General features: G+C 45.5%; 1 protein-coding gene across 2 annotated transcripts in view; it reads left to right on the top strand.

Annotated features, from left to right (window-relative positions):
• The window catches only part of FBXO27 (F-box protein 27), a 282,101-nt gene that overhangs the window by 103,940 nt on the left and 152,723 nt on the right, over window positions 1–25,438 (top strand). For both annotated transcript variants that reach the window (XM_078661312.1, XM_078661313.1), the window contains 3 exons: window positions 4,379–4,517; window positions 4,934–5,393; window positions 15,078–15,189. In XM_078661312.1, coding sequence (XP_078517438.1) covers window positions 4,379–4,517; window positions 4,934–5,393; window positions 15,078–15,189 — 711 coding nt within the window. The remainder of the gene's footprint in view (window positions 1–4,378; window positions 4,518–4,933; window positions 5,394–15,077; window positions 15,190–25,438) is intronic.

The raw sequence follows: 25,438 nt of genomic DNA, 5'->3' as shown, positions 1-25,438 counted from the left end.
CGCTTGATATGGGCTCAAGGTACTAGTTTCCTCCAGCCAATTCTGGAGCCTATCCAGCACCAGCCTCCCGAAAAGTTTCTGAGAGACGTCTATCAGACTGATGGGGCGGTAATTGGCTGGGAGCAGTGGGGATCTCTTTTTGAATATAGGGACTACCTCTGCACCCAGCCAAGTATCCGGTACCCTCATTCCTCCCAAGATCCCATTGAAGATTTGTGTCAAGTATGGTGCCCATATCCCCGGCTCCTGCTTGTATAGGTCGCCTGGTACCCCGTCTAGGCCAGGGGCTTTTCCTGCTGACAATCCTTCAATAGCTTTTTGAACCTCTCTTATTAAAAAGGGTTCGCATTCTGTGGCAGCCTCCAGGGTATATAAATTATGGTTCGAGGTTTCCTCTTCTGAGGAATATAGGGACTCAAAATGGGATTGCCACAAGCTTGGGGCGATGTTTGGCTCGATAGCTGAAGGAAGGTCTTCCGAGCCATGATTTACAAATCGCCAAAATTTACGAGAGTCCCTATTCCCTAGGGCACCCAAAAGTTTCTCCCAGTGGGCCTCGTCCCATTCCACCCTTGCATTTTCCAGAAGTTTCTTATGTGACCTTCTTCTGAGTTGTATTTCCTCCCTATTGTTACCCGCCTTGATAGCTAGCAGGAGGTCGGATTTGGACTTACAGCACGTAGAATTGTACCAAGTCTTTTTTCTATTCCCGCCACGTCTATCATTTCCCTTATTAAAGAGGTCTGCCTCCATTAAATTAATAAGGTCTTCGTGGGATTGCCACATTTGAACTCTGGTTTCATCGCTATAGAGGCCTTCCCCATGGGCAAGTGTCTCTTCCAATACTGGCATAATTTTGGCGTAGAGTTTTGGCAGTTTGTCATCACGTGAGATCAATTTCTCCCATCTCACTCTCCTTCTGTTATTCTCGAGTGCCAACCCTGTCTTTGGCCTCTGTTTAGTTGTTCCCTCAGCCCAGGTACCTGGGATGGCATAGTCGAGTTCTAAGGCATTGTGATCACTGTCCAACCTGTCTATTATCTTGAAGTCAGTGACCAGCTGCCATGAAGACATTTGAACTAAGACATAGTCCAATCTAGATTCACTTCCAATTTTGTTGAATGTGAATTTACTTGGGACATCTGATTTCGTGCGGCCGTTACATGCCCTGATGCCATGATTAAGTGTGAGGGCTGTTATCTGCAGGGCGAGAGGGGTCCACGCCCTCGCGGGGGGTGCCATCGTTGCCGGCACCAGCCATCTTGAATCCTCCTCTTGGGAGGGTCCATCAAGAAGGCCTGGCAGCGGCTCAAAATGTGCGTTTAAATCACCTCCCACCAAATAGGGAAGTTCCCTAGGAATTTGACTCAAGAGCACAGAAAGTTCTTCAATTGTGCTTGATTCTTTAGATGCGGGCGTGGGTCTCGAATAGACGTTTATCAATAGAAGTTTGTAGGAGTTAGGCCATTCTAACTGCACCGCCAGAATATCGTCTGAATCCACGTTTAAGACGGTAGCATTGCAGCCCAAATGGATAGCCACCCAGGTTGCCAGGCCTCCCGAGGGTCTACCTCGTCCTCCCCACTTCGCGAGTTTCGTGAAGCTGCAAAGCCATGGCGAGTGTGTTCTTCTCTTGCCCAAGTCTCTTGAAATAGGCAGATGCTTCTCGAGTTAGTAAAGGAAGCCCACTCCTCGCATTCTAGCTTGCTAGCCAGGCCCGCCACGTTCCACGAAATTAGGTTCAGTGATAGGGGACGTGTTGGTTCCTGCGGTTTATTTTTTGCCAGGTTTGGCTTTGGGGATCCTAGTGTGACATCGCCCCTCATTCTGTCCCCATCGAATTCGGCCAGAGTCTTTTCCGGCGGGCAACTTACATCTTGGCTAGTTGTTTGGGTTTTAAAGGCAGCCATGTGTGCCCTTTGTAATGGGGAGTCTTCCGGGTGTGGTGACCTATCCCTTTTAAAGTTTGCTGGGGGCAGCTCACTAGTTGCCGGCTCTAGTGGTCAATCGACCAAGTCGAGATTACTGTATCTGTTGAAGGTCGTAAGATAGCCAAAGTGAGGTTTAGTATATGACCATGGGATTTCTCCCCGTCTTCCCCCCCAATCGCCTCCAAACCTATTTCTCCTATTGACAAGCTCCCACCCTTCTTCCTCCTCATAAGGTCGTGTATACTCTTTCGCCATTTGCCTGTTGTATTTTTCTCCTTCTACACCACCCCCCCACCCCCACACCCTTCCACTATCCAGGCCCCAGTCCTCCTCCTCATCTCGCACTGGCAAGTTGTTGGCCATCATGTGTCCTTTGTGGTAGTTGTCCCACCTATCTCTCCTATTAGGTCCCCACTCCTCCCTCCTCTCTTTCGCCATTTGCCTTTTGTATTCTTCTCCTTCCACACTGCCCCCCCACCCCCACCCCCTTCTACTACTAAGGCCCCAGCCCTCCTCCTTATCACGCACTGGCAAGTTGTTGGCCATCATGTGTCCTTTGTAGTAATTGTCCCATCTATCTCTCCTATTGGGTCCCCACTCCTCCCTCCTCTCTTGCTGGAACCCCCGTCTCTACTTATCTGCTACATAAGCACTTGAAGGGTAGAAGAACGAAAGAGGTAAAGGCTGAATGGGGCTATCCTGGTCGTCAACGGACCAGCTGCATATATAAGCAGCTGTGTTGGTGTCCCTGAACCTCACCAGGATACAATCCCCTGAGATTGTTTTCCTCTGCTCTCCTACCCAAGTAGCTCTCCGCGCCGTAAGGATTGATCCTGTTATACCAGGAGGGAGTGGTCTATATATGGACAACCAGTCAATGGCCTTATTTTTAAGGGAGGAGGCAGACTCTTTAATGTTAGGTTTTAACTCGGGTACCCCAGCTAGTATTATTGTGTATGGTGCTGCCTCAGGCGGGAGATTCACAGTTTTGCTTTGGGGGATATTTGTTTTCATGTTGGCTGATGGTGGCTGATCTTTCTGCGGTTGACTAGGAGTAGTTGTGCTGTTAGTCTTGGAGTGTGTATTTAGAGCGGGGGTGCGATTAGGGATGATTGTGGCGCGGCAGTTGTTTTCTCATTCGATAGTTGGGGAGTTTTATTCTGGGTAATTTTGGTTTGGGTATTTTGTGTGGGACCTGTAGCTTTCTCCTTCAGTATCGTTGCCAGCTGAGGGATCTTATCTGCTAGTAATTCCCGCCCCCCTGTATTACCTTTCCTTTCTGGTTTTATTGAATCCGCCAGCTGAACTGTGGATTTTTCTATATTAATCAGCCTGGCTTCCATTTTTATTAGACGAGCTTCTAGCGGACTTAGGAGGCACCTAATAAGTGCGCCTATGTCCGCCAGTGTAATATCCTCGCTAGAGGGATCCAGTATAGAATTATTATACAAGGATACTGGATCCAATACTACTCTTTCGGTGGGAGGAGCCTCGTCTCCTTCCACCGACGGGATACTCGGGGTGTTTTCACCCCTCGCAGGAATTTTACTTGCAATGGTGGACCTAGGGGTTTTTGGTTTCTTCCCCCCCTTGGTGGCCCCCCCTCTCTCTCTTTTTGGAATAGCACCTTCTTTTACCCCTCTTGAGCTATCGAAGATTTTCCCACTTGGGGCGGGTGGGGTTGGGTCTTGAAGCTGGTTAGAGATGGCAATATGAGGTGTCTGTGTATTGGGAAGAGTCAGTAAGCTCATTTCATCAAATTCCATATCGGAGTTAGTGGGAGTCTGATTTGACCCTGTTGCCCCCACGGTATACTGAGTGAGGATTTCCCCCCCCCTCTGGTGTTTTCGCTTGGGCAAGCGGGCCCATTGAGGACCTCCGCACCCAGTCGATTTCCTGGGAGATCCGTTGTTCTAGTACTTCTATATCTTCTATCAGAATTGCGCCGGCCCTCACAAAATAGTTATCAATAGTACCTTGGGCTGCTCCTGCCGCTTCCATAGATGATTTGCTCCTGGTTTGCCGCATTGACATTCCCGGTGTCAGGTAATCCAATGGTCTTCACCGGTGAATCGGGAGAGCTAGTCTGGGCAAGGGGGGTGGCCGTTCACCACTACCATTTAAGATCCTTCCATTGGGTGTTGATTCGCCTCCTTGAATTTTCTTTCACAAAATACGTGGGCTTGGTGGCTGCATTTTCTTTTTTAGCAGATTATTTTCAAACTGAAAATTTTTTCAACTAAAATTACTTCAGAGTTCCTGCATAAATGTAGAGATAAATAAAGGTTTAATAATGTATTTGTTTGACAGGATTTGTGGACCTCCCATTTATTGCCCAATCTCTGTAGTAAATTGATTAAAGTTCCTCTCTTATAGCTTTCAACACTTTCCTGACTTTTTGCACATTACGGAGAGCTGCTTCTAACACTCATCTACTTATTCCTAAGGTTTGCTCCGCATCCAGAGTTTGGAGGCAAGTACGAAATACATGTACAGCTAATGTCTACAGGCCGAAGGCGAGTGATCGATGAGTTTGAAGAAGGTCCACATACTCTTCCCAGAGATAGCCATCGCAGATATCGTGAGGTATTTTGTATTACCTAAAAGGGTGCATTTCTCAAGAGTTGTAAACAGCCAGGGAAAGAATCAAATACTTTAATATAGGTTACACTAATCAGAGGTTTGCGTTCATCAGAGGAAATGGCCAGCATGTACAGAAACAAATTTAGGAAATGTATTGAGGGATTCAAGAAACCATATCCAATCTAAGGCTACAAACAGGCAGCTGTCAACTCCTGGGTAACCATAGGAGAACATCAGCAGGTTTGAAGGTGATCATTTGTAGAATAGAGGCGTTTCTTAATTGGTTTTATTTATAGTTAACACAGACCCATGTGTGTCTATCAATTTGAAGCTCTGCTGGTCAAAACAGATATAAGTAAGTGAGATGTGAAAGGATGCAACATCTTTTCTTCAGTTAAGAATTTGTCTTTTCTTTTCAGGTTTCTCACACATTTAGACACTATGGCCCTGGAGTGCGTTTTGTGCATTTTCTGCACAAAGGAAAGGATGTTCTTTACTGGCGTGGGCACTATGGAGCAAGGATAACAAAGTCATCGGTCATTGTAAAGTCTGGGGACCGTCTTGGAAGCCCGTCGTCAAGACGCTTAGGATCAGCTAGAAACGTTACCTTCTGGATGGACCTAAATCCACTAATGGATGAGCTGCTTCTTCACGTGCTCAGCTTTGTCCCTGCGCAGGATCTGTTGTTGCACTGTAGGTGTGTCAGTCGAAAGTGGCGCGGTCTAGTGGACACATCTACCTTGTGGATTCTGAAATGTAAGCGAGAACGGCGTTTGGAGCTTTTGGATGCATCAAGACTACAGCCGAATATACCGTGGGGTCGTGTGTATGTAAAAATGCCTTTCTCTCGGAATCTCCTGAGAAACCCTTGTGGACAAGGTAAGGAGTGTACAGGTGGCATAGTTAAAGTACGTGCCATTGTGCTTAAATTTTCGCTTTTGCTACAGTGTTTTGTAGTATGTAATTTGGATGTTTTATTGGAGCTTTGGAGTGCTCTCCTGATGAAACACTATAAACATTCAATTCAGCCTGTAATCTTCATGAAATCAGTGCATTTCCTACTACATTCTGAGTTGATTTTTAAAGGATGTAACAAATTGTTCTGAACAATTTCAGAAATACTTTGAACCACTGCACATTCAAAAATTATTATACTAAATACTTTGAACACTCAATTATCTCAAACTAATTGTATTGTGATAGATAAACCTGTTTCTTTTTTTCTTTTTTTTTTAAAGAAAGCACTATATTTTAACAACTGAAAACAGTGCCTCTGAACTGATGCTATGCCTTTCTTTTGGTTGTCACTTGCTTTAATCTTATTTATGATGTGAGTTAGTTTGATCAGTGTGACTAGAAAATAGAAAACGAATGCATATGCACACTAATAGTGTATTAAAAACATAGGGGCATATTATCAAGGCAGGCGAAATGACATTATCGCCGCTTTAGCGGCCGTTTTCGGCCGCTAAGCAGAGATAATTTCATCGCCCTATTAGCAAGCTGGCGCTAACATCAGTTAGCGACAGCTTTTAGGCGATAGCGAGCGGTTTGGGGCCCACTTTGCATGTCAGTGATATTTATCGCTAATGACATGCAAAGTGGGCGTACCCAAACTGTTCGCGACTACAAACAGTCGCTAACATCGCTATCACCTATTATCAACACAGGCGTAGCGATGGAAATATTCATGCTAAGCGCAAATATCTCCAAATACTAACGCCTGCTCAGACCAGTTCTTAGCCATTATATCCAATGGGCGGTGGATATAATGGCTAAGATCCTGTTAGCGATAATGCGTGAATATCGCTGTATTCTCAGCAATATTCCCGGATTTCACCGCTATCGCCGGAAATATTATCGCTTTTGAGATCAACGTTGCTAATAGCACGTTATCTCAGCGATAATATCCGCCGATGCGCGGCGATAAAAAAAATTGCAGCTAAGCCTACTTGGCCATAAATATCGCTAGTTGTTGGTAATATGCCCCTTAATCCTTTTAATCACTTACTGCAGTTCTTGTTCAATAGCTTTCGTTATTGCTGTCTATACTCTGGTTCTAAAACTAAATTAAGTTGCAGTAATATTTCTAATGTGCCCCCAAAGTTTATATTCCTATTCCACTGTCTAGTGTGTTCAGTACATGAGGCCATAGTTTCACATTACTGCTGCAAGCAGACTGTGAATCGTCTCTCCATCTAGTCCGGTACCAAATGTGAAATGGCGTTATCTAATCATTTAAATACTTCCATTAAGTAAATTTTTGTGTCCAAGCTGTCCATAAGGTGCAACTCAGTAGTAAACCATTGTCGTATTGAAGAAAGAGATCCCATAACTCTGATACGTCAAAAAATCAGGACGGAACTTAACCATCAAACCAAGACAAATATTAATTTGCTTTAAAAATCCAAATGAACAATTGATTTGCAAAACAAATCAATGAAAACTCCTTATTTTTTTTTTGAAAATCTTTTTTATTGAAGCATAAAAGCATTATGATACGGTACAGCAATACACTGTCATTACGTATTTAACACAATAATATCGAACCATCGTGCCTTCGCTATATGAGACATTTTCGTTTTATAATCAAGACAACCCTCTTCTAACTCCCTCCACCCAGTCCCTCCCTCCCCGGCACTCTGAGGTACATATCCATCATCATGTCGTGCAGTCCACCTCACGCAATCATATTACTTGTAGCGCATCTAGCGCAATTCCGCTGGGAACATACCTAAATTTCTTATGGGGCGAAGGCTGTCTCGGCCCGTGCACCCAGGTACATATATAATAAGCTGTACGAAGGCACGTCATCGCCAAAGCACTATCAACTCACCTCTGTAGAGGTGTCGGATGCATCACTTCCCCCTGCCTCGAAGGACCCCATTAAAGTATTCCATTCTAGGGAGATAGGGTTCTTCCTGAGTCCCCTACGCTCCTCTCTTTGTAGTGTCATTCCTTCAGCCTTACCCCATCTCAAGATTTCTGCCCTCCATGTTTCGGGGTCTGGCGACCTCGGTGATTTCCATTTCATTGTCAGGGTGCGTTTCGCTAGTAACAAAGCCAGGTCAGTGAAGCGTGTACCTACACTTTTCCTCCTCTCCACAGGTCCCAACCCCAGCAATGTGTATTCCGGTGCAGTGTATGGTTTGGAAGGAACCAGCCTGGACAGGTCAGCATGGACAGTCGTCCAGTAGTATCCCAGTTTTGGGCATTCCCAGAGCATATGGATCAGGTTTGCGTCTGCCGCACCACATCGGGGGCACGTGTCTGGTGCAGTGGGGAACATTGCATGTATGCGGCGCGGTGTCAGGTATGCCCTATGTAGTATCATGAGCTGTATAAATTTGAATTTCGGATTCCGGGACACCTTTTTCGGAAATGCTATTATCTTGACCCATTCCGGGTCTCTGATAGGTCTCCCCATATCCCGTTCCCATTTGTCCCGTATCGAGTGTAACGGGAGTGCTCTACCCTCCCGTACATCATGTGTTAGCCGTCTGGTCAGGTGACTTCCGGAACCCATTAAGTATAGCATGGTGATTAAGGGGTTTGTGGAGGGCTCCAGTCCATCCGTCGCCCACACCCGTGTGACATAGTGGCGCACCCCAGCATGCAGTAGGAACGACCCTCCCGATGTGTGGTGCCTGGTGCGGAAATACTCAAATGACATTACTCTGCCTTCATTAAAGAAATCCCCTACCTGCGTTACGCCTGCCCCATGCCACTCCGTCAATTGCATACTCGAGAGTGGCGTCTGACCTACCGGTAGACCCAGTAGCGGTATTGTGGGGGCGTAGGAGTACGTTTTGGAAGTATATCTCACTGCCTGTCTCCAGTATAGAATCGCAAGACGAAGCAGTGGAGGCGCCTGCCGTGGGATTTCAGCTCCAGGTGACAATAAAGTGTGTACATCCCCCCTGCTCCAGGCTGTTTCCAAGACATTAATTTTGTGCAGATTCCTTCCCGCTACCCAATAGGCTAACCATTGCAGTTGGCAGGCGAAGTTGTGCGCCCGTAGGTCCGGCACACCCATACCGCCTGACGTCGTGGGAAGCTGTAGTTTGGCCAAGCTAATCCGTCTCCTCCCAGCACCCCACACTAGTTCCGTTAGTAACGTGTTCAGTGTAGTAAACATTGACGCAGGAATTAGAAACGGCATGTTTGTAAAATAATAAAGGAGTCGAGGCAGGACCACCATTTTAGAGATGGTTACTCTGCCTGACACTGACAGTGGCAGTGCCGTCCAGAATTGCACCTGGGATTTCAGCGCCCTAATCGCTCTCCCTAGGTTTCCGTCTATCATGTCTTTCGCTCCCCTGTAAATTTGAACTCCAAGGTATCGGAAAGTAGTTTCCGCCACCTGGAAGCTATGTGGTGCGAAGGGGACGTGGTCCTCCTCCGCCGCTATGGAGAAGTAGAAACCGTGTGATTTCGTCTCACTTATGGTGCGCCCAGACAGCAAGTGAAAATTCTCAAATATGTTGGGTACCGGCTCAAGACCACCTCTCAAGTCTCTGAAGTACAGAATAATATCATCAGCGTATGCCGACACTATATGTGTGGTTCAGTTCCTATGGATGCCCCTGTGGTTCGCCAGTCCTGGAATTTTGCTCAATAAGGGCTCTAACGCCAGTATGAACAGCAACGGAGATAGCGGGCATCCCTGTCTTGTACCTCTCGCTACGTCCAGGGGCGCCGATATGCATCCATTCGTTCGGACACGTGCCGTGGGGCGGGTGTATAGCAGTTGAACCCATGCTAAATATTTGGGCGGTATGCCGAATCGTGTAAGAGCCACCAGCATGTAGTCCCAGCGGATGGAGTCAAAGGCCTGTTTTAGGTCTAGAGAAATACAACCCTCCCCATGCATAGTCTCATTCCCGCTAAGCATGAGTTGGCTGAGTCTCCTGAGGTTCATTGCCGTGCTTCTTCCCGGCACAAAGCCACATTGGTCAGGGTGTATCATGTGTGGTATGTATTGCGCCAACCTCGTTGCTAGTATCTTACTTAAAATTTTATAATCCATGTTCAACAAGGAGAGGGGCCGGTAATTAGCCATTTGTAGGCCATCCCAGCCCGGTTTCAACAGTGACACTATAAGAGCTTGAAGGGACGTCTGTGGCAGGCTACCCGTTTGTAGTGCCTCTTGGTAGACTATCAGGAGGCGTGGGGCAAGAAGGTCAACGAAAGCTCCATAGAACTCGGCCGGTAGGCCATCCGTGCCCGGTGTTTTGTTCCGTGGGAGTGCTCCTATCGCCTGGCAGATCTCAGCGGCTGTGATAGGGCGGAACAGCTCCTTGCATTGGGCATCCGTCAGTCGTGGCAGGTCTATCCCTTCCATAAACTCTCCCAATGCCGTGTCCGACTGCGGGTTGGGTGGGCCGTATAGGGACTCATAATATGTCCTAAACGCTGTGTTTATGCCGATCTGTGTCGAGGTTCGGGACCCTGCCCGATCAACTATCTCCATGATTGGCACTTGGACGGGGTCATCTCGTACCATACGAGCCAGTAGGGGACCAGCACTCTCCGCCTGCGCATGCTGCCTGCTCGTGTATTCCCTATAATCTAATACTCTCAGCTCCTCTAATAGCTCTGCATGTTGTATATGTGCCCCCTGCAGCGGTGTGAACGGTACGTTCGTGCCGGCAGCCTCACTCTCAAGTGCTGCCAGTCTCCCCTCCACTTCTCGCAGTTTGTCCAGTACAATGTGCCTCATGCCTACTCGCGTGCTCATTGCTACTCCCCTTATGTTCACCTTGAAAGCGTCCCATTCCACACAGCGGGAACTCGCCGATCCCGTGTTCGTATCAAAGTAGGACGTGATGGCATCTGCAAGTGTTGTGCGATAAACCGTGTCTTCCAATAGCTCCGGCGCGAGGCGCCAGGTAGGTATTGGTGTTGGAATCCTGCCCCAGCGGAACGTAACCTCTCCCGGATTGTGGTCCGACAGTGTCTTGCCCATGTGTTCCGCCATAGCGATCTTCCCCATCAGTGATGTAGTACAAAAGACATGGTCTATCCTGGTGTGCAGGCTGTGGGGAGGTGAGTAAAAGGTATATTCTCTGTCCAGCACATGTTTGGCCCTCCATGCATCCGTCAGTCCCCAGCCCTCCGCCCACCTCTTCAGCGCATCCGCTTGTTTCCTACTCTCAGTGGCCTGTAATGGTGGGTGCGATCTGTCTAATGAGATATCTAACACCGCATTGTAGTCCCCTCCAATTATCCAACTATGGTCCGCCCATTCCGCCATAACACTGTTTACATGGTGTAAAAAGTCAGATTGACCCGAGTTGGGGGCGTAAACACTGCCTATCACTACTGGGGTGCCATCCAGTATCCCACTGACAAACACGTACCTGCCTTCCTTATCTATGCCTTTCTCCACTAGTTTAAACGGTACAGAATTGCGAATCCATATCGCAGCCCCCCTAGAGAATACAGAGTAAGAGGTAGCAAACAATTGCCCCTTCCATTTTTTAAGGAGCTTCCCACCCTCTGCCTTGTTCAAATGAGTCTCTTGGAGGCAAGCAATCTTGACGTTCCTGCGGTTGAGCTGTGCCAGCAGTCTATGCCTTTTATGGACAGAGCCCATGCCTCTAACATTCCAGGTGCACAGCTTGTACTCACTGGTAGTCCCCATTATGTTCCTTTGTAGGCAAGACCGGTGGGCGCTGCATCACGAATAATCCTAATAGAGCATGCCATGTCCCCAGTGCCGTGTTAACTGATAACCCCTGAACATTCAGGTCCCTAAGTAAAAACTCTCGGGGTCCAAACCGTACCGCCCAACGTGGGCGGATGAACAACCTAATCATGTCTGTTTGGTGGGGCGGGGGAGCCACTCGCTCCGGATCAGAGCCTGGTGATGGTACTGTTATGTGCCCTTAGCCGGTGCTCCCCCACTCACATCCGCCCCTCATGCCATGTATACGTTACCAATCGGAGTCTTCTGAGGCCGTGGTCAGAGCTCATTAGCCACTTGCGCCGTGATTTTGGGGAACAATTGCAGGCTATCAGCCGATCCCGATACCTCCGTCGGCGTGTCAGAGTGGTTGTCTGCTGCTGAGTGATCATTGGCATCGTGCGCCGCCAGTGCTGCCTCCGTCAGGTGACCCACTTTCGCTGGTTTTACAGACCTGGTCGACTTGCGACCCCCGCTTGACGACGATCCTTTGGTGCGATACTCCAGTCTAGTTGCCTCGTGGTCTTGTTCCCGGTGTGATGGCCCACCGCCTCGGTCGTCCTAAAAGAGGTCTTGTGTAGTTGGCGGCGTAAGCGTCACTTCCATCCATTCCGCCGCTTCTTCTGGCGAGTCGAAGAAATAGGATTTGTTGCCGTGTAGTATCTTGAGGCGAGCAGGGAATAAAAGGGCGTATTTAAGGTTTCTGTCTCGCAACTTGCGCTTCACTCCCAAAAACGATGATCTGGCTCTTTGTACCGTCGGGGTAAAGTCTGGGTATACTGAAATGGTTTTGTCCTCATATCGCAACGGGGCCTTCTCCCTTGCCACTCGTAATACAGAGTCCCTATCTTTGTAGTTCAGCAGGCGAGCAATGAGTGGTCTCGGCGGCGCCCCTGGTTTTGGTGGTATCGCCGGCATCCTGTGCGCTCTCTCCACGCTGTATAGCGGAGTAAGTTCTTGTGGGCCTACTACCTTCTTCAGCCAGTCTTCTACGAATTGAGTGGGGTTCTTCCCCTCGCTGCGTTCCGGTATTCCCAAAATTCGCACGTTGTTGCGACGGGAACGCCGTTCCGCATCATCCACCTTATTCCACAGCAGCTTGATTTGTTTCTCCATGTTTTCCAATTTCGTCGAGTGAACCGTCTGTTGCGGGATCAAGTCATCCAGTGCGATTTTGTGCTCAGATACCTTTTCCGCTAGTTTGTTATGGTCTGCTCGTAATAGCGAAAGACCAGTCGCCATATTGTCCATGCGCAGTTCCAGCGCTTCTCTGGATGCCTTTATTTCCGCCAGTATAAGGTCTAATTTAGCGTCTTGGGTGGCTTTCCCGGTTGGTGGTATGATCTCCACATTGGAGGAGGCTAGCAGGTCTTCCGATCCCGTAGATTGTAGGTCTGCGTTGGCGCCCATGTCTTGTGCCTTGGCTCTGTTCCTCCCCATGGCTCGCTCCGTGTCCGGGTTGCGTTCCGCAATACGGGTCGCGGTCAAGGGTGCGCACCAGCCTCACTGAGTAATGCGTTGGTGTCTTCTTGCTGCTCCTGATGACACCTGGCGGTGTGCGTATGCTTTCAGTGTAGATGCCCCGGCAGTGTCGCCCAGTGCCTCCACTCGCTTTTATTAATGGACAGTGGGAGGACTCAGCGTGAGGCGCCACCACCCTAGTTCCCTGCAATTATGGTGCCTCGTGGCGATGGCAGTTCGGTGAATCCACTCGGCTCCAGCAAGGTCACGCAGTGCCGGGAACACGATAGCAGGCGCGGTGGCGCTGCAATCCAAAGCAAAATGGATGAAAACTCCTTAAAGCAAATTAAAAAGCCAGTAGTTCACTGGAATATAAATTAGCTTGAAGTTCATTGTTTTACTTTTTTTAAAAGAGTTTCAGCTCTCTACTTTAAGGTATAGAAATGCAGGTCTTCTTTGTTCTGTAACACACTTTGACACCAGAGCAAGTAGAGTTACCCTATAAAAAAATGGAATAAAACAAATATTTGGATTTGGATCCCTGATACACTATACCTATACTATTGTTATAGTTTTGATTAACACCCTGGGGAACAGCGTTTACAACGCAACTTTTACAACGCACTACCTTTACCGCGCAACTTTTACAACGCAAGTCGTTACAACGACTTGCGCTGGGGGGCGCTGAAGTCATTTACTATCCAAAACCTTCCCTACTATCCACGGGGACTAGAGTTGGAATAGTAAATTAAATTATTCACTATCCAGCGCCCCCCAACGCAAGTCGTTGTAACGATGTAACGACTTGCGTTGTAAAAGTTGCGTGGTAAAGGCATGCGTTGTAAAAGCATGCGTGTTAACGACATACATCCAACACCCTTGTCTATTTCTAAATGGAAGAGCATTAATAGCGAATTATATTGCACCACCATATGTAAGTTAATATTTAATTTAATATTTGACTTGGTCAAAGAGTGCATGAAATAGTAAAAGTCATACATGCTTGTGAATTTCATATTCGTCACGGAAAATTCTAAATTGTAGGTAGTAACCTGTGTGCTAAATAATCAAGACACTCTTATTTGCAGCATTTCTTAATTAGCTGTCTATAAAACTATTTAATAAACATGCTTCTTATTAAGCTCATATTCACCATGTTCCCAACTTGCTTCCTGTTTAAGTAACAGTTCTACCATCCCACCTCTGTTTGATGAGATATCTCGCTAACTCTCCGCATTAGGTGGCCTTCACGCAAGTATTGCTGTAGATCTTCCGTTCAGTTCCTCCTCCCTACGGTGCACCTACAGGTCCTCTGACTGGGTTACAGAAGACTGATGTAGAACTGATGGTGGTCAACTCCGATCCAGAGGGCTTCAAGACTGCCTAGCTCCCTAAGTAGCTCCTCTGAAGCCCTTCTGTATTGCTCCAGCACTAGTGTCCGCTCCACTCTTGGTGTCCGCTCCACTCTTGGTGTCCATACCAGAGTTTTCTATCCCTTTCTCTAAGGCACACACTTTCTGACCAAAGCCAAACAAAAAGTCAAGCCTCTTTCAAGATATCACCTTGTGTAAGGCACTACCTTGCCCCAAAGGTTCTTGAGACAGGACGAGATGTTTGGTTTACATTCAGATACTGTTTGGATGTCTTCCATTGTTCTAGACTGTGGTGGTGATAACATTGGAGCACGTACATTCCTCTCCACTTATAACAGTAATGCTGGCCGTTACTTTGCATTATAGCATGCTCGTAGACCGGATACCTTCTCTGAATTAGATTTAGATTGTTCATCTGCCCCTCCAGCTGAGGAGGTTGCCTTTCACTACAGTGATCTGAAAAGACGATGAAGCTTTGATACCTTTTCTTAATTTGAAGGAAACGAATTTTACTATACGGACTGAAATCCTTCAGCCTTTCTCTTCTTCCTCTAAGCCTCTGATACCCATAATGAGGGTCTTTTCCACCGTAAGGACGTGTCTTTGAATGGCTCCACTTGGCTATGTGTAGGCGCTGTGCCCTCTTGTCCCTTTTTATGAGCCATTATTCTAATGCTTCAACCTGGGAGGGTTGCTTGCCGTAAAAGTACAAACACTTTGTTTTCTTAAGTGACCTATGCCCGTAAAAAGACGTTGCACTTGATGTGGGTTCTGGTATTGGTACATTGGTTACAAACTGGGCATTTGTAGATCTTGTTGTTTTCCGTGCATAACATTAAGAAATGGGAATTTGCGGGACAACCCTGCCCAGTTATTGAGAACTCTGTCTAGATGCAACTAGTATACAGCATTATTAGCTTTAAGGTGTTGATATGTAATGTGCATTGACAGTGTTGCATATGTAAATTCTCAAAAGTCACGAAAGCTTCTACATTATGAATAATCTTGCTCTCTACAGCTGATTCCGTTTGTGTTTTACAGAAGGAATGCGCTATTGGGATGCAAGAAATGGTGGGCGCGACTGGAGCGTGGAGGATAACCGCGTAAACCTGAATGGTGCAGAAGCACAGACCTGTTTTGTTTCAACATATTTGTAAGTAAACAGTAAACCATCATAGAGACAAGGGGACACAGAAGGACTCGTCCCTGCTGGGAAAAAGGGAGGCGGTGTGGCGCTCATCGCCAAAACCGAGTACAACTTCCAGTTACTCCCGTCTGCCTTTATTGACTCTGTTGAGTATCTGGTAGCTCGTTCTGATATTTTCTCTCCTTCTTTGATTTGTTTACTTGCTTATCGCCCTCCTCAGAATACCCCTCACTTCATTACAACCTTCCAGGACCTAGTAGCCACGCTGACGGTTAATCACGCCTCCCTCCTTATATTGGGGGACTTTAACTACTGGCCTAGTGATCCGTCCGAATGTCAGGCTTCGAAGCAATTTTCTGACCTGCTTCAGTCTTTAAACTTTATCTCCCGTGTACAGGTTCCCACACATACGGGTGGACACGTACTCGACCAGGTCTGGTCCCTAAACTATCTTATCTCATCTGTAGCAGTGTCTCCTTGTCCTTGGTCCGACCACGCCATTATTTCTTTTACCCTCCACCTTAGCTTACCAGCCAGGATTCCGCGGGAAAAGAACTTCTGGGCCAGGAACTGGAATCGGGTTGACCTAACTTCGTTATCTTCTTCCCTCCTAGCCACTGTGCCCAACCTAGATGGCTTATCCTTGTCAGCACAAGCCACTGGGATTGATACCTGGCTTACGGAAGGCTGCGACTCGGCAGCCCCCCTACGCCGGATCTCAATTAAAAGACCTAAGGAGGCTAACAGATGGTTCGACACTCATCTTAAAGATAAGAAATCGTCCCTTCGGCGCGCTGAAAGACTCTGGAGAAGGGAATACTGCCCCCTTCTGAAAATTCGCTACTTAACTCTACGGCAGGACTATAAGAAAGCTATCATTGAAACTAAATCCACCTATTTCTCATCAAAAATCTTAGCAGCTGAGAATCAACCACGAGAAATTTTCTCGATAGTTAAGGAGTTAGCTTTCTCAGACAGGAGTACATCCAAACCCCTTCCTACACAAACCCTCTGTGACTCATTAAATTCTTATTTTTTGGATAAGGTGCTTAACATTAAAAATAACATTCCCCCTCCCTCCGCTTCTTATGCCGACCCCTGCCCACCAGCCCTGCCGCTCAGTCTAATATCAATTCCTTCCATCACGGAAACTAGGTTCCGGGAAATTCTGCTAAAAGTTAAGTCGGGATCACCTGCTGACATTTGCCCGGCTCGTATCTTGCAGCAGATCTTCTCGGTCTGCACACAGCCCCCGATTATCTTTTTAAACAGTTCCCTCTCACAGGGAATTGTGACCCCGGCCCTTAAAGTAGCTTCTATTGTGCCCATCTTAAAAAAACCAGGGGCCGACTCAGCTATTTCTTCCAACTACCGGCCCATTTCTTTGCTGCCTTACCTGGGCAAAGTGCTTGAGCGGCATGTTGCCGCGGTGCTTAGCTCCCATGTTGAGGCTACGGGTGGCCTGGCATCTTGCCAGGCTGGTTTCCGCCCCAAACACTCTACCGAGTCTGTGGTGGTGTCGGTCCTAAACACCCTCAGGGAGGGTCGGGACCAAAATAAACATCAAGCCCTGGTGCTCCTCGACCTCTCCGCCGCTTTCGATACGGTGGACCATTCCATCTTGCTTTCACGTATCGGAGCGGCGGGAATCGGAGGGTCAGCACTAGTGTGGCTCTCGTCCTTCCTGCGGGATCGCACACAGGCGGTCCGGCTGGGAGAGTTCACGGCAGACCCTGTGAAGATCACTTGTGGTGTTCCCCAAGGTTCCTCTCTTTCCCCTTTATTGTTTAATCTTTACATCTACCCTCTGATCTTTGCACTCCAGCAGCGGGAGGTCGCGGTGTACAACTATGCGGACGACCTCCAGCTGGTTTTTGACCTTTCTTCTTCTCCCCACGCTATCTCTAATTTTCAGTCTATTATGATTTTTATCAGGGACTGGATGAGCCACAACCATCTGAAGCTCAACCCGGATAAAACCGAGTTGGTGCTTACTGGTGGCTCCCCCAGTCCCTGGAACTCTTCCTTTTGGCCCCTCACTCTCGGTACCTCCCCCCTTCCTCCTTCTACGGTAAAAACATTGGGCATAAAAATTAACCACCAGCTCACTCTTCACTCACAGGTTGGTGCTGTTGTTTCTTCTTGTTTTCTTATGCTTCGAACTATCCGCACTGTTTCCCGTTTCTTTTCCCCTCTGGCACTCAAACTCATTATGTCTGCCTTGGTCATCTCCCGGCTAGACTATGCCAATGCCCTTTACAACGGCATTCCGGCATACAGCCTTCGTAAACTCCAGCTTGTGCAGAACCAAGCAGCTCGGCTGGTGTATGGCCTCCCCCGGTTCCATCATGCTACACCTCTGTTGAAGGAACTGCACTGGCTGCCGGTCCGGCAGCGTTCGCTTTTCAAGATGGGGTGCATGGTCTTTCAGGCACGACAAGGAATGGCCCCGGCCTTCATTTCCTCTCTCCTAACCAACTACGTTCCTGTCAGACACCTTCGTTCGTCGGATCGGGCCCTACTGCAAGTCCCCCGTTTTACCAGAAAAAAATGGGGAGGTTCCAACTTCTCCTTTCTGGCTCCGGTATTCTGGAACTCCCTGCCGGACCACCTGCGAAATTTAAAACAATATTCCCTTTTTCGTAAGGGACTGAAAACTTTTCTGTTTACTCAGGCCTTCCCACTTTAAATGTCCCATTCCTGATTTATTGCATGCCGCTAAAGCGCCAAGAAACCGTAATGGTGTACGATGCGCTATACAAGCCTTTTAAATTCAAATTAAATTCAATTGTTTGCTTGCCACCCTATTTTTAGGCCGCGCATTCAAGACCTCTTGTATATACTTTAGTATTATTATTTACTTATATATGTATGTACTTTGTGGGCTCTGGAGACCAGCCCTAGGACCTGTCTGCTTCCACTTAGGAATTTTTTTTTCTGTTCAACTGCCTCTATTTAACTGTTTTGATAGAAAACGACCAGCAGATGTCAATAAAATACCAGAATTGCTTTCTGCTGAGGGACTTTCTTATTTAAATTTTTCTGGCAACTGCCTCTATTTAACTTTCTTGATAGAAAACGACCGGCAGCATTCCCTAGATTCTGGTTCATAGAAATTCTCTTCCATGAGCACCCGTAGACAAAAATATTGTTTTCAAATCTTGTATTTTCAGTGATAGGACCACCGAAGACCCTGATTTTATATTAAAAACAGAGCTTTGGAATATACAATTTACAGCTGAAAGGCAACACTTCTCTCCATGTGTTCCCAAACCTGGCGTATCATGCAGTTTGGTGCTTACTTTCCCTCCATGTTAAAGAACAGTAGATGTTTCAGCAACCAGGCTTATGTGCTGCATAGCTAAATACATATAAGGTTCCAAACGCAAGACCGATTGCATTGCAAATGCTTGTTCTAAATGATGGTACTCTAAAAAGAAAACATGAATCAAATTCTCTAGTCTACACCAAACCTAAGTAGCTATTGACAAATTACAACCACCACTGGCACACATTGTCACCCTGTCTGCAGATGCCTGACACCTGTTTTCTGTCCGTCTGCGGAGGCTAATTTCTAAATTAAAATTACTTAAACCTTCAAGTCAAAAACGCCCACACAACTTGTCCTCTTTCCTCCTTAACTTGGGGCTAGATCTACAAAGTGACAGCAAATAGCTGTTTCCTATGTAGGAAAACCATTGCTCAAATTGGAAAAATCTTTCTGATTTGCACAGTGATATTTGTAAGCGATACCAAATTGCAATTAGGAGGGTTCCTGATTGTATTTTAGTTTGGTATTTGTAAATGATTTGTGACCTAAATTGTGTTTGTGAACCATTGACCAGTAATGAGTACCTCAGAGGAATTAGTAACTGATTTCAAAGGGCACCTTCCGTTTTGTAACCTGTGTCTGGCAACCTTGGTGTCATTCTTCTACACCCCAATATATTCTTAATTGTAACTTTTTTATATTTATTACAGCCAGGTTTCTTTCAGGAACACTGGTTGCTTTTCAAAGAAAAGTTTCCTGTTTGAGAATGCAAACATAGACATGGCACTCTGTTGTTCCTTGCAGGTGACCTTCTCTGTGTGTGTAGCCAATCATAGGAAGGCGCACATAGCATCCTGCTCAATTAATACTCATAAGGCAGATTGTTCTGTGTTCTCGTGTCGAAGGAGATTTTGCAACGTGACCAATAGGTACATATGTTGCATCTCAAATTCAGATCCAAGTTGTACCGTTGATCACATTTTACAACCTGCCTCTTCGAACTTCTGGTCCTTAGTCATAAAGGAGGTGATCTGTTAAGGGTTTATCTCTTGGAGGTGAATAACCACAATGTAATCGAATGCAATTCTTCCTGTAAAATGAGCCAGTCATGAAGTGTGCTAATAAGCAGGAGTTACGTTGCTTGATGATTCATATTTCAAAGTACTGTTTCCTTAAGAAAATTGAATCCTCAGATTTTCTTATGCTATGTGTGAGAGATAACCGTCACACCTGTAAACAAGCCTCACAAAAGGTTCTATAACTGCATCCCCCACTTAAGCCTTGTGTAAGTTGTCTGTAGCAGATACCCAATCTTCAAAGATGTTAAACAAGTTATCTTATAACTCAAGTGATGCTAAGGTAGTGGAGAGACAACAGCATCTCAGGGGAAGGCCACCTGACTGCAGATGGAGCTTTTGTAAAGGAATAACCTGCATTTAATTATTTTATGTGTGGATGCGTAATACTTCATCATTTTGGCGATGAGCGAAAATATAGACAAATATACGCTTCAACACTGTGTAAACCGGTATTGTGGTTTGGTTCATTGGTGTTTTTCTTTAATTAAAGAATAGTGCCACCCATTAAACAGATATATATTGTCACTACTGAGCATCTTAATCTCTGTGTGCAGCAGCAGTTTGTGGTGGCTCGTTATCATTGGACTCATTTATGTGTTAAAATGTTTTTTACATTTTATTCATAAGTGTTTTTCGTGCATCTTAGTGAATATTTCGAAAACATTTTTTTTATGCGTTGGGTCAAGGTGAAACTGTTTGCCTCATCACCTGTGTGGATTTTCTAATTCTCAACTTATTTATGTGCACACACTTTTCAAGTTGTTACTGACTGCAAGACTGTATCATCACGTGACTATTTCTGGTGCAGCGCACAAACAGTGTGACTCAAGATAAGCTATTGGCACTTGCTTCTACACAATATATCAAATGTAAATTACCCACAACTGCTGAGACTATGTGCAGCATCACATTTGACCAAATTCTTCTGGGATTCTCTACCCCACCAAGGATCTTCCTGGTCCTTTCAGGTGAATGCCAGGACACACTGTTTCTGTGCATTACCGACTGAAGGTTATTTGAGTGTAACAAGCATTAAGTCATTGAGATTTTGAAATTATGTAAATTATTGGCTGTTCTTTAACGCATTAAACCAACACAGCGGAGTCATTTCACTGGATTGGCTGTAATTGAAGCCTTACAGCATTCTGGGTTAAGCTGGTAGTTGGGTATAAATTAGTTCTTTTACTTATTTTGATTGCATACTGCAATAACAAAGTCATATTATCAGTCATTGAATTAAATGTAATTGCATTGAGAACAATATTGGTATATGTAAAGGGCAAAAGAAAAAAAGAAAAATCCTATTGGCATTATATTTAGTATCACATAAATATATGCTTCTGTTATTTATTTATTTTGTGTTTGTGTGGCTTATCACATTTTCTATACAGGTAGGGTCAAGCATCAGATTGGGTGCTGGCGAATACATAAAGAATTAACGATTTAATATTCTAAACGTGAAACCATTTTTGCAACGTCATGCAGAATATAATACCTCCTCCATTTTTCCTAATGTCTCCAGGGAATTCCAGCATTACATAATATGCAAGGGATTATTACATTCTTTGGGGCTACAAACTCAAGAAGTATTTGATCATTTGCCTGATCTACCTGATGAAGACACTAATTATATAAATTGATATTCACTCTTTACCACAAGTGTTAACAGTAGTTGGGAGATTAAATTTTGAAAAGAGAACGGAGATGAAGTGTAATAAAGTAATTCTTACTTTATTGCTCGATTAATAAAAACCATTGTAAGGAAATACATGATGAACACCTATACAGTAGTGTCATGTAGTTCCTAGGAATCCCCAGGACCTGCGCATTTTGGATGACCTAAACTGAGGGCTTGGTGTCCAAACCGCTTCTGGACATCCCCACAGAATATGTCCACCGTTAGACCAGCTAGCCCTACAATGCAACTACCACCACCCTGTATCTTACAGTGGTGTAGGTAGTTTCTGACAACCACTGAACATGACAACCCTGATTCCTCAGGGATCGTGGAAAACAGTAGAGTACTTTTCGCTTAGTCACTAATGCTTACTTATTCTCAGAAAATACACAGGATGGTGATTAGGACTTTTCAATAAGTATTTATTAGTCCAGCTTCAATCTTGTGTAAAACATATTTTCTGTGACAAATAGGAGAAAGAAGCATACGAATGAAATCGCAAGTACTAATATTGTAAACAGTAGATACGTTTCTACCATAGTGCTTAGAAGATGAACATATACAGGTCATATAAGATAGTAGCACTTGCATACTCCTATAATGCGCCCTATGTATTTCCCTGAGTGTACCTAGCCTAGATATGTAGGTGTAGCATGTATATGAATATATATGTATCAAAACAATTCCCTTGCAGGCATAAAGTGACGCATAAATTATGCAAAAAAGGAGAGAACTCTGGGTAGTTCCCAAGTTTAGGTGGCAGGCAGCTCCTGTATAGAGCACCCTAAACACAAGCGACACTCTAAATTTGCTCACCTCAAATGTCTGCTTTTCTATCAAAGTTTTTAAGCATAGGATTAGCACAGTGCTATCCACGCCGAGGTAGAAATAGACAGTCTTTTGCCATTTGTACAGCAAAGTCTTTAAGCATAGGATCAGCTGATCCTATGCTTAAAGACTTTGCTGTACAAATGGCAAAATACTTTGTCCATTTCTATCTCGGCGTGGATAGCACTGTGCTAATCCTATGCTTAAAAACTTTGATAGAAAAGCAGACATTTGTGGTGAGCAAATTTAGAGTGTCGCTTGTGTTTAGGGTGCTCTATACAGGAGCTGCCTGCCACCTAAACTTGGGAACTACCCAGAGTTCTCTCCTTCTTTTTTGCATATATATATATATATATCCACCATCAAAAATTACGCTTGCACTCGCCCAGATTTGTAAATAACAGATTTAATTTAAAAAAGCCATTGCCAGTAACAGCACTCTCCTCCACCTACGCGTTTCGACAGGCAGGTCTTGATCACAGTGTTAAACATTTGTCCTACTTCTGTTTCAATATTTATACCAGTAAAGCCTATTAGCACGTTATGATGCACGTTTGAATAAGTGTCGCTAAGTGTATAATATTACTTGCATATACAACAAATCACAATACACTCTGAGTTGTTATGAAACGAAATGTATTTGTGAAAGGAAAAATGCTAATGAAATGCTTTTAAACTACCAGATCCATAATGCATCATAACGTGCTAATAGGCTTTACTGGTATAAATAGGCCTAAAAATGAGTCTAAGGCACTTGTTAGGCCAAGAGAATGCAAGGCCTGATTTAATTTGGCATGCGCCAGAGAGCATGACCTATATTCCAGTTTGTGCCTAAGGTAACAGCCCAAGGAACCTGCTGGTGCCATCCTTAGTCTGACAAATTGCGATGGCCGCCTTCCAAGCCAGAGGCTGTTTGGCAATGCCAAACTCCAGCCTAATTTGCGCAGGCGATGTGATTAGTGGTAGTTGGAAGATTGACCTGTATATATTAAATATAATTTTATCCTAAGTGGTACAATCCCGACCCCATAGGTCAGAGTGGGGAGGATCTTAGCTTCCGCCACTTGTAAAATTGGTGTGAGCATAGGACTATTTAGTTTGTTTTAAAGAGACCGCATGCCAAAAGCCAACACATTATCATTCTTCCTTATATTCTCCAGTTGGTTACTGTATCGTCCATTCCCATTGAAGTAAACTCTAAGGTACTTGAAGCTTTTTACTGATTTGACCAGGTGTGCTTCTGTGCCATTTTTCCTTGCACTATTAGTATTTTAGTTTTTTCCTATTAATAGCCCATTTCTTCCTGAGTAGGCGAGAGTTGCATCAAACACACTGTAAACCGACCTTTGTTCTGCTTATGAGAACTAGATCATCCTCATACAAAAAATGATAGGTTTCAGAATCGCTCTGCCCCCTCCGTTATATAACGGGGAGAGATTCGAGCCTCACCATATGGATGGAATGCTAGGGTGCTGGATAACTGTGATAAAGACCTGAGTTAATTGAGCTTCCCAGAACGATGGATCCGCCTTGTAGATGGCTGGCAGAATTCCATTCGGACCCGGCCTCCCTTCCATACGCCCCCTTGCAATTTGCCTCTGAACAGTGCATGAGGTAATACTGCATCAACATCGCTTTTGGTCCCTCTCCGTATGTGGGATCTGCAAGGTTCTTACTGGATCGGAGTCTTCTGAGTGGCTCCTAAGTTGTTCCACCTCTGCCCCTAGATTGTAATGATTAAACAGAAAATGACACCAGGTTGCCTCAGAAATGCTGGACGTGTCCACCCTTGAAGGGGCTCTGCTGATTCAGGTTACAGTTTGCCAGAAGTAGGTGGGGTTATTTTTCCTTATATCGTACAGCAGCTTGGCCAAAAATAAGTCCTGGATGATGGGATTCGTGGGTTAACTTTTCAGTGCCTGCCAAAGATGATTTGCTTTCTTTTTGGCATTCTGATCATAGGAGTGCATCCCCTCCCATTTAAAGGACCGACCTTGCTCTTGTGCCATTGCCTGTTTTTGCCTGATGTTTTTGAGCTAACCACCAGTTGTTTAGCATATTGTGCCAATATTGGTAGGGAGGAGACTGTGCACTTTATACGTTTAAGGTTGATCGCATAAAACCTGGGATTCACTGATCCGTTGCAGGTGCATGAGATCCTAAGCCTATGTCTAGAATTATTTCTTGAGTCCGATGATCACTTTCCAGTTTCTCGCCAAATCCATCAGCTGTGTTAACCTGCAGTAGTGGTGAGCTTACAAATGTATAATTGATGAGGGATGCTTCAGAGCTAGTTAAAAACGTAGGTCTAGGTGGTTTGTCAGGGGGGTTGGGGCCATTTAGCGATCTGAGACCTAGATGTTCTAGATTTCCTTGTAATCTTTGACCTCTTCTATCTTCTTTATGCCACTGGGCAGGCTCTTGAGTTGGAGTCATCCAAAGAGCATCTTGAGCCTCTGACTTCGTTCATGGATGATATACTCATTAGCCACATATTGAATTCGCCTGTGACAATTGTTTCATTTTCCAGTCCCTTCAGCCTATGCGCCAGAATCATCTGAATCGGCTTATTGTTTAGCTTAGCCCTTGATGCAGCATTATGGTGGATGTAAACATTTACCATTGTGAATTTCTTAGGCCACCCGTTCACTGTTCCACATCCTGCAGACTGACCTCGTTACTTTCTTGGTCTTAGCATTCAATTTCACAAGCAGCAGAGACATATATTGCCAGACCATCGTTGCCGCTCCCATATTTATGTGCTTTAGTTGCAGGAGTGTAACAATATGTAAAGCCCACCTGGTGGAGGGCCTCTGTGTCCATGGTTCTTGGAGAAGGACAGTTTGAAAGGAGTAGAGGTATTGATGAGTTTTGGCATATTTTAGCTTGTGTGCCAGGCCATTAATATTCCACGAACAAACCCTAAGTGCCTCATCAGTGATGAAAGTTGGACAGGTAATTTGTCACTAAGAGCCTGGTTGTGTTCGGGGTACCAGACAACCAGCCCCACTCCGCTACCCCCCTCAGATTCTGGTTCTGGCCTGCCGCGAAGCTATCTTGCTCATTCCAGTTGGGTGCTTGGGTATAAACTCTGTGCCCCCAGCAATGAGCTCAGCTATCGCTACAAGGAGTCTTCCACAAACAAAGGAATCGTATACATTTTCATTGCTGTTTTCTCTGTCAGATTGATCTGTTCTAGGTACAGAGGGCTTGATTTAGTACTCGGGCAAACGGATTGCTGGCACCTCGTCCATACAGTTGGTAGCCAGTTTAGGCTGTGTGGTGGGAGACACTTGAGTGTCTTTTGAGGTCACAGGCCCATTGCAGGACGCAGAGTCCTCTGCCTACTGGGGGTAACCTTTTCTTCTCTGAAACTTGTGTACAAGTACTGTAGGGCTT

This window comes from Lissotriton helveticus, chromosome 9, assembly GCF_964261635.1.
Source record: "Lissotriton helveticus chromosome 9, aLisHel1.1, whole genome shotgun sequence".
NCBI classification, from domain to species: Eukaryota; Metazoa; Chordata; class Amphibia; order Caudata; family Salamandridae; genus Lissotriton; species Lissotriton helveticus.
This window is presented reverse-complemented; position numbering and strand designations above follow the sequence as displayed.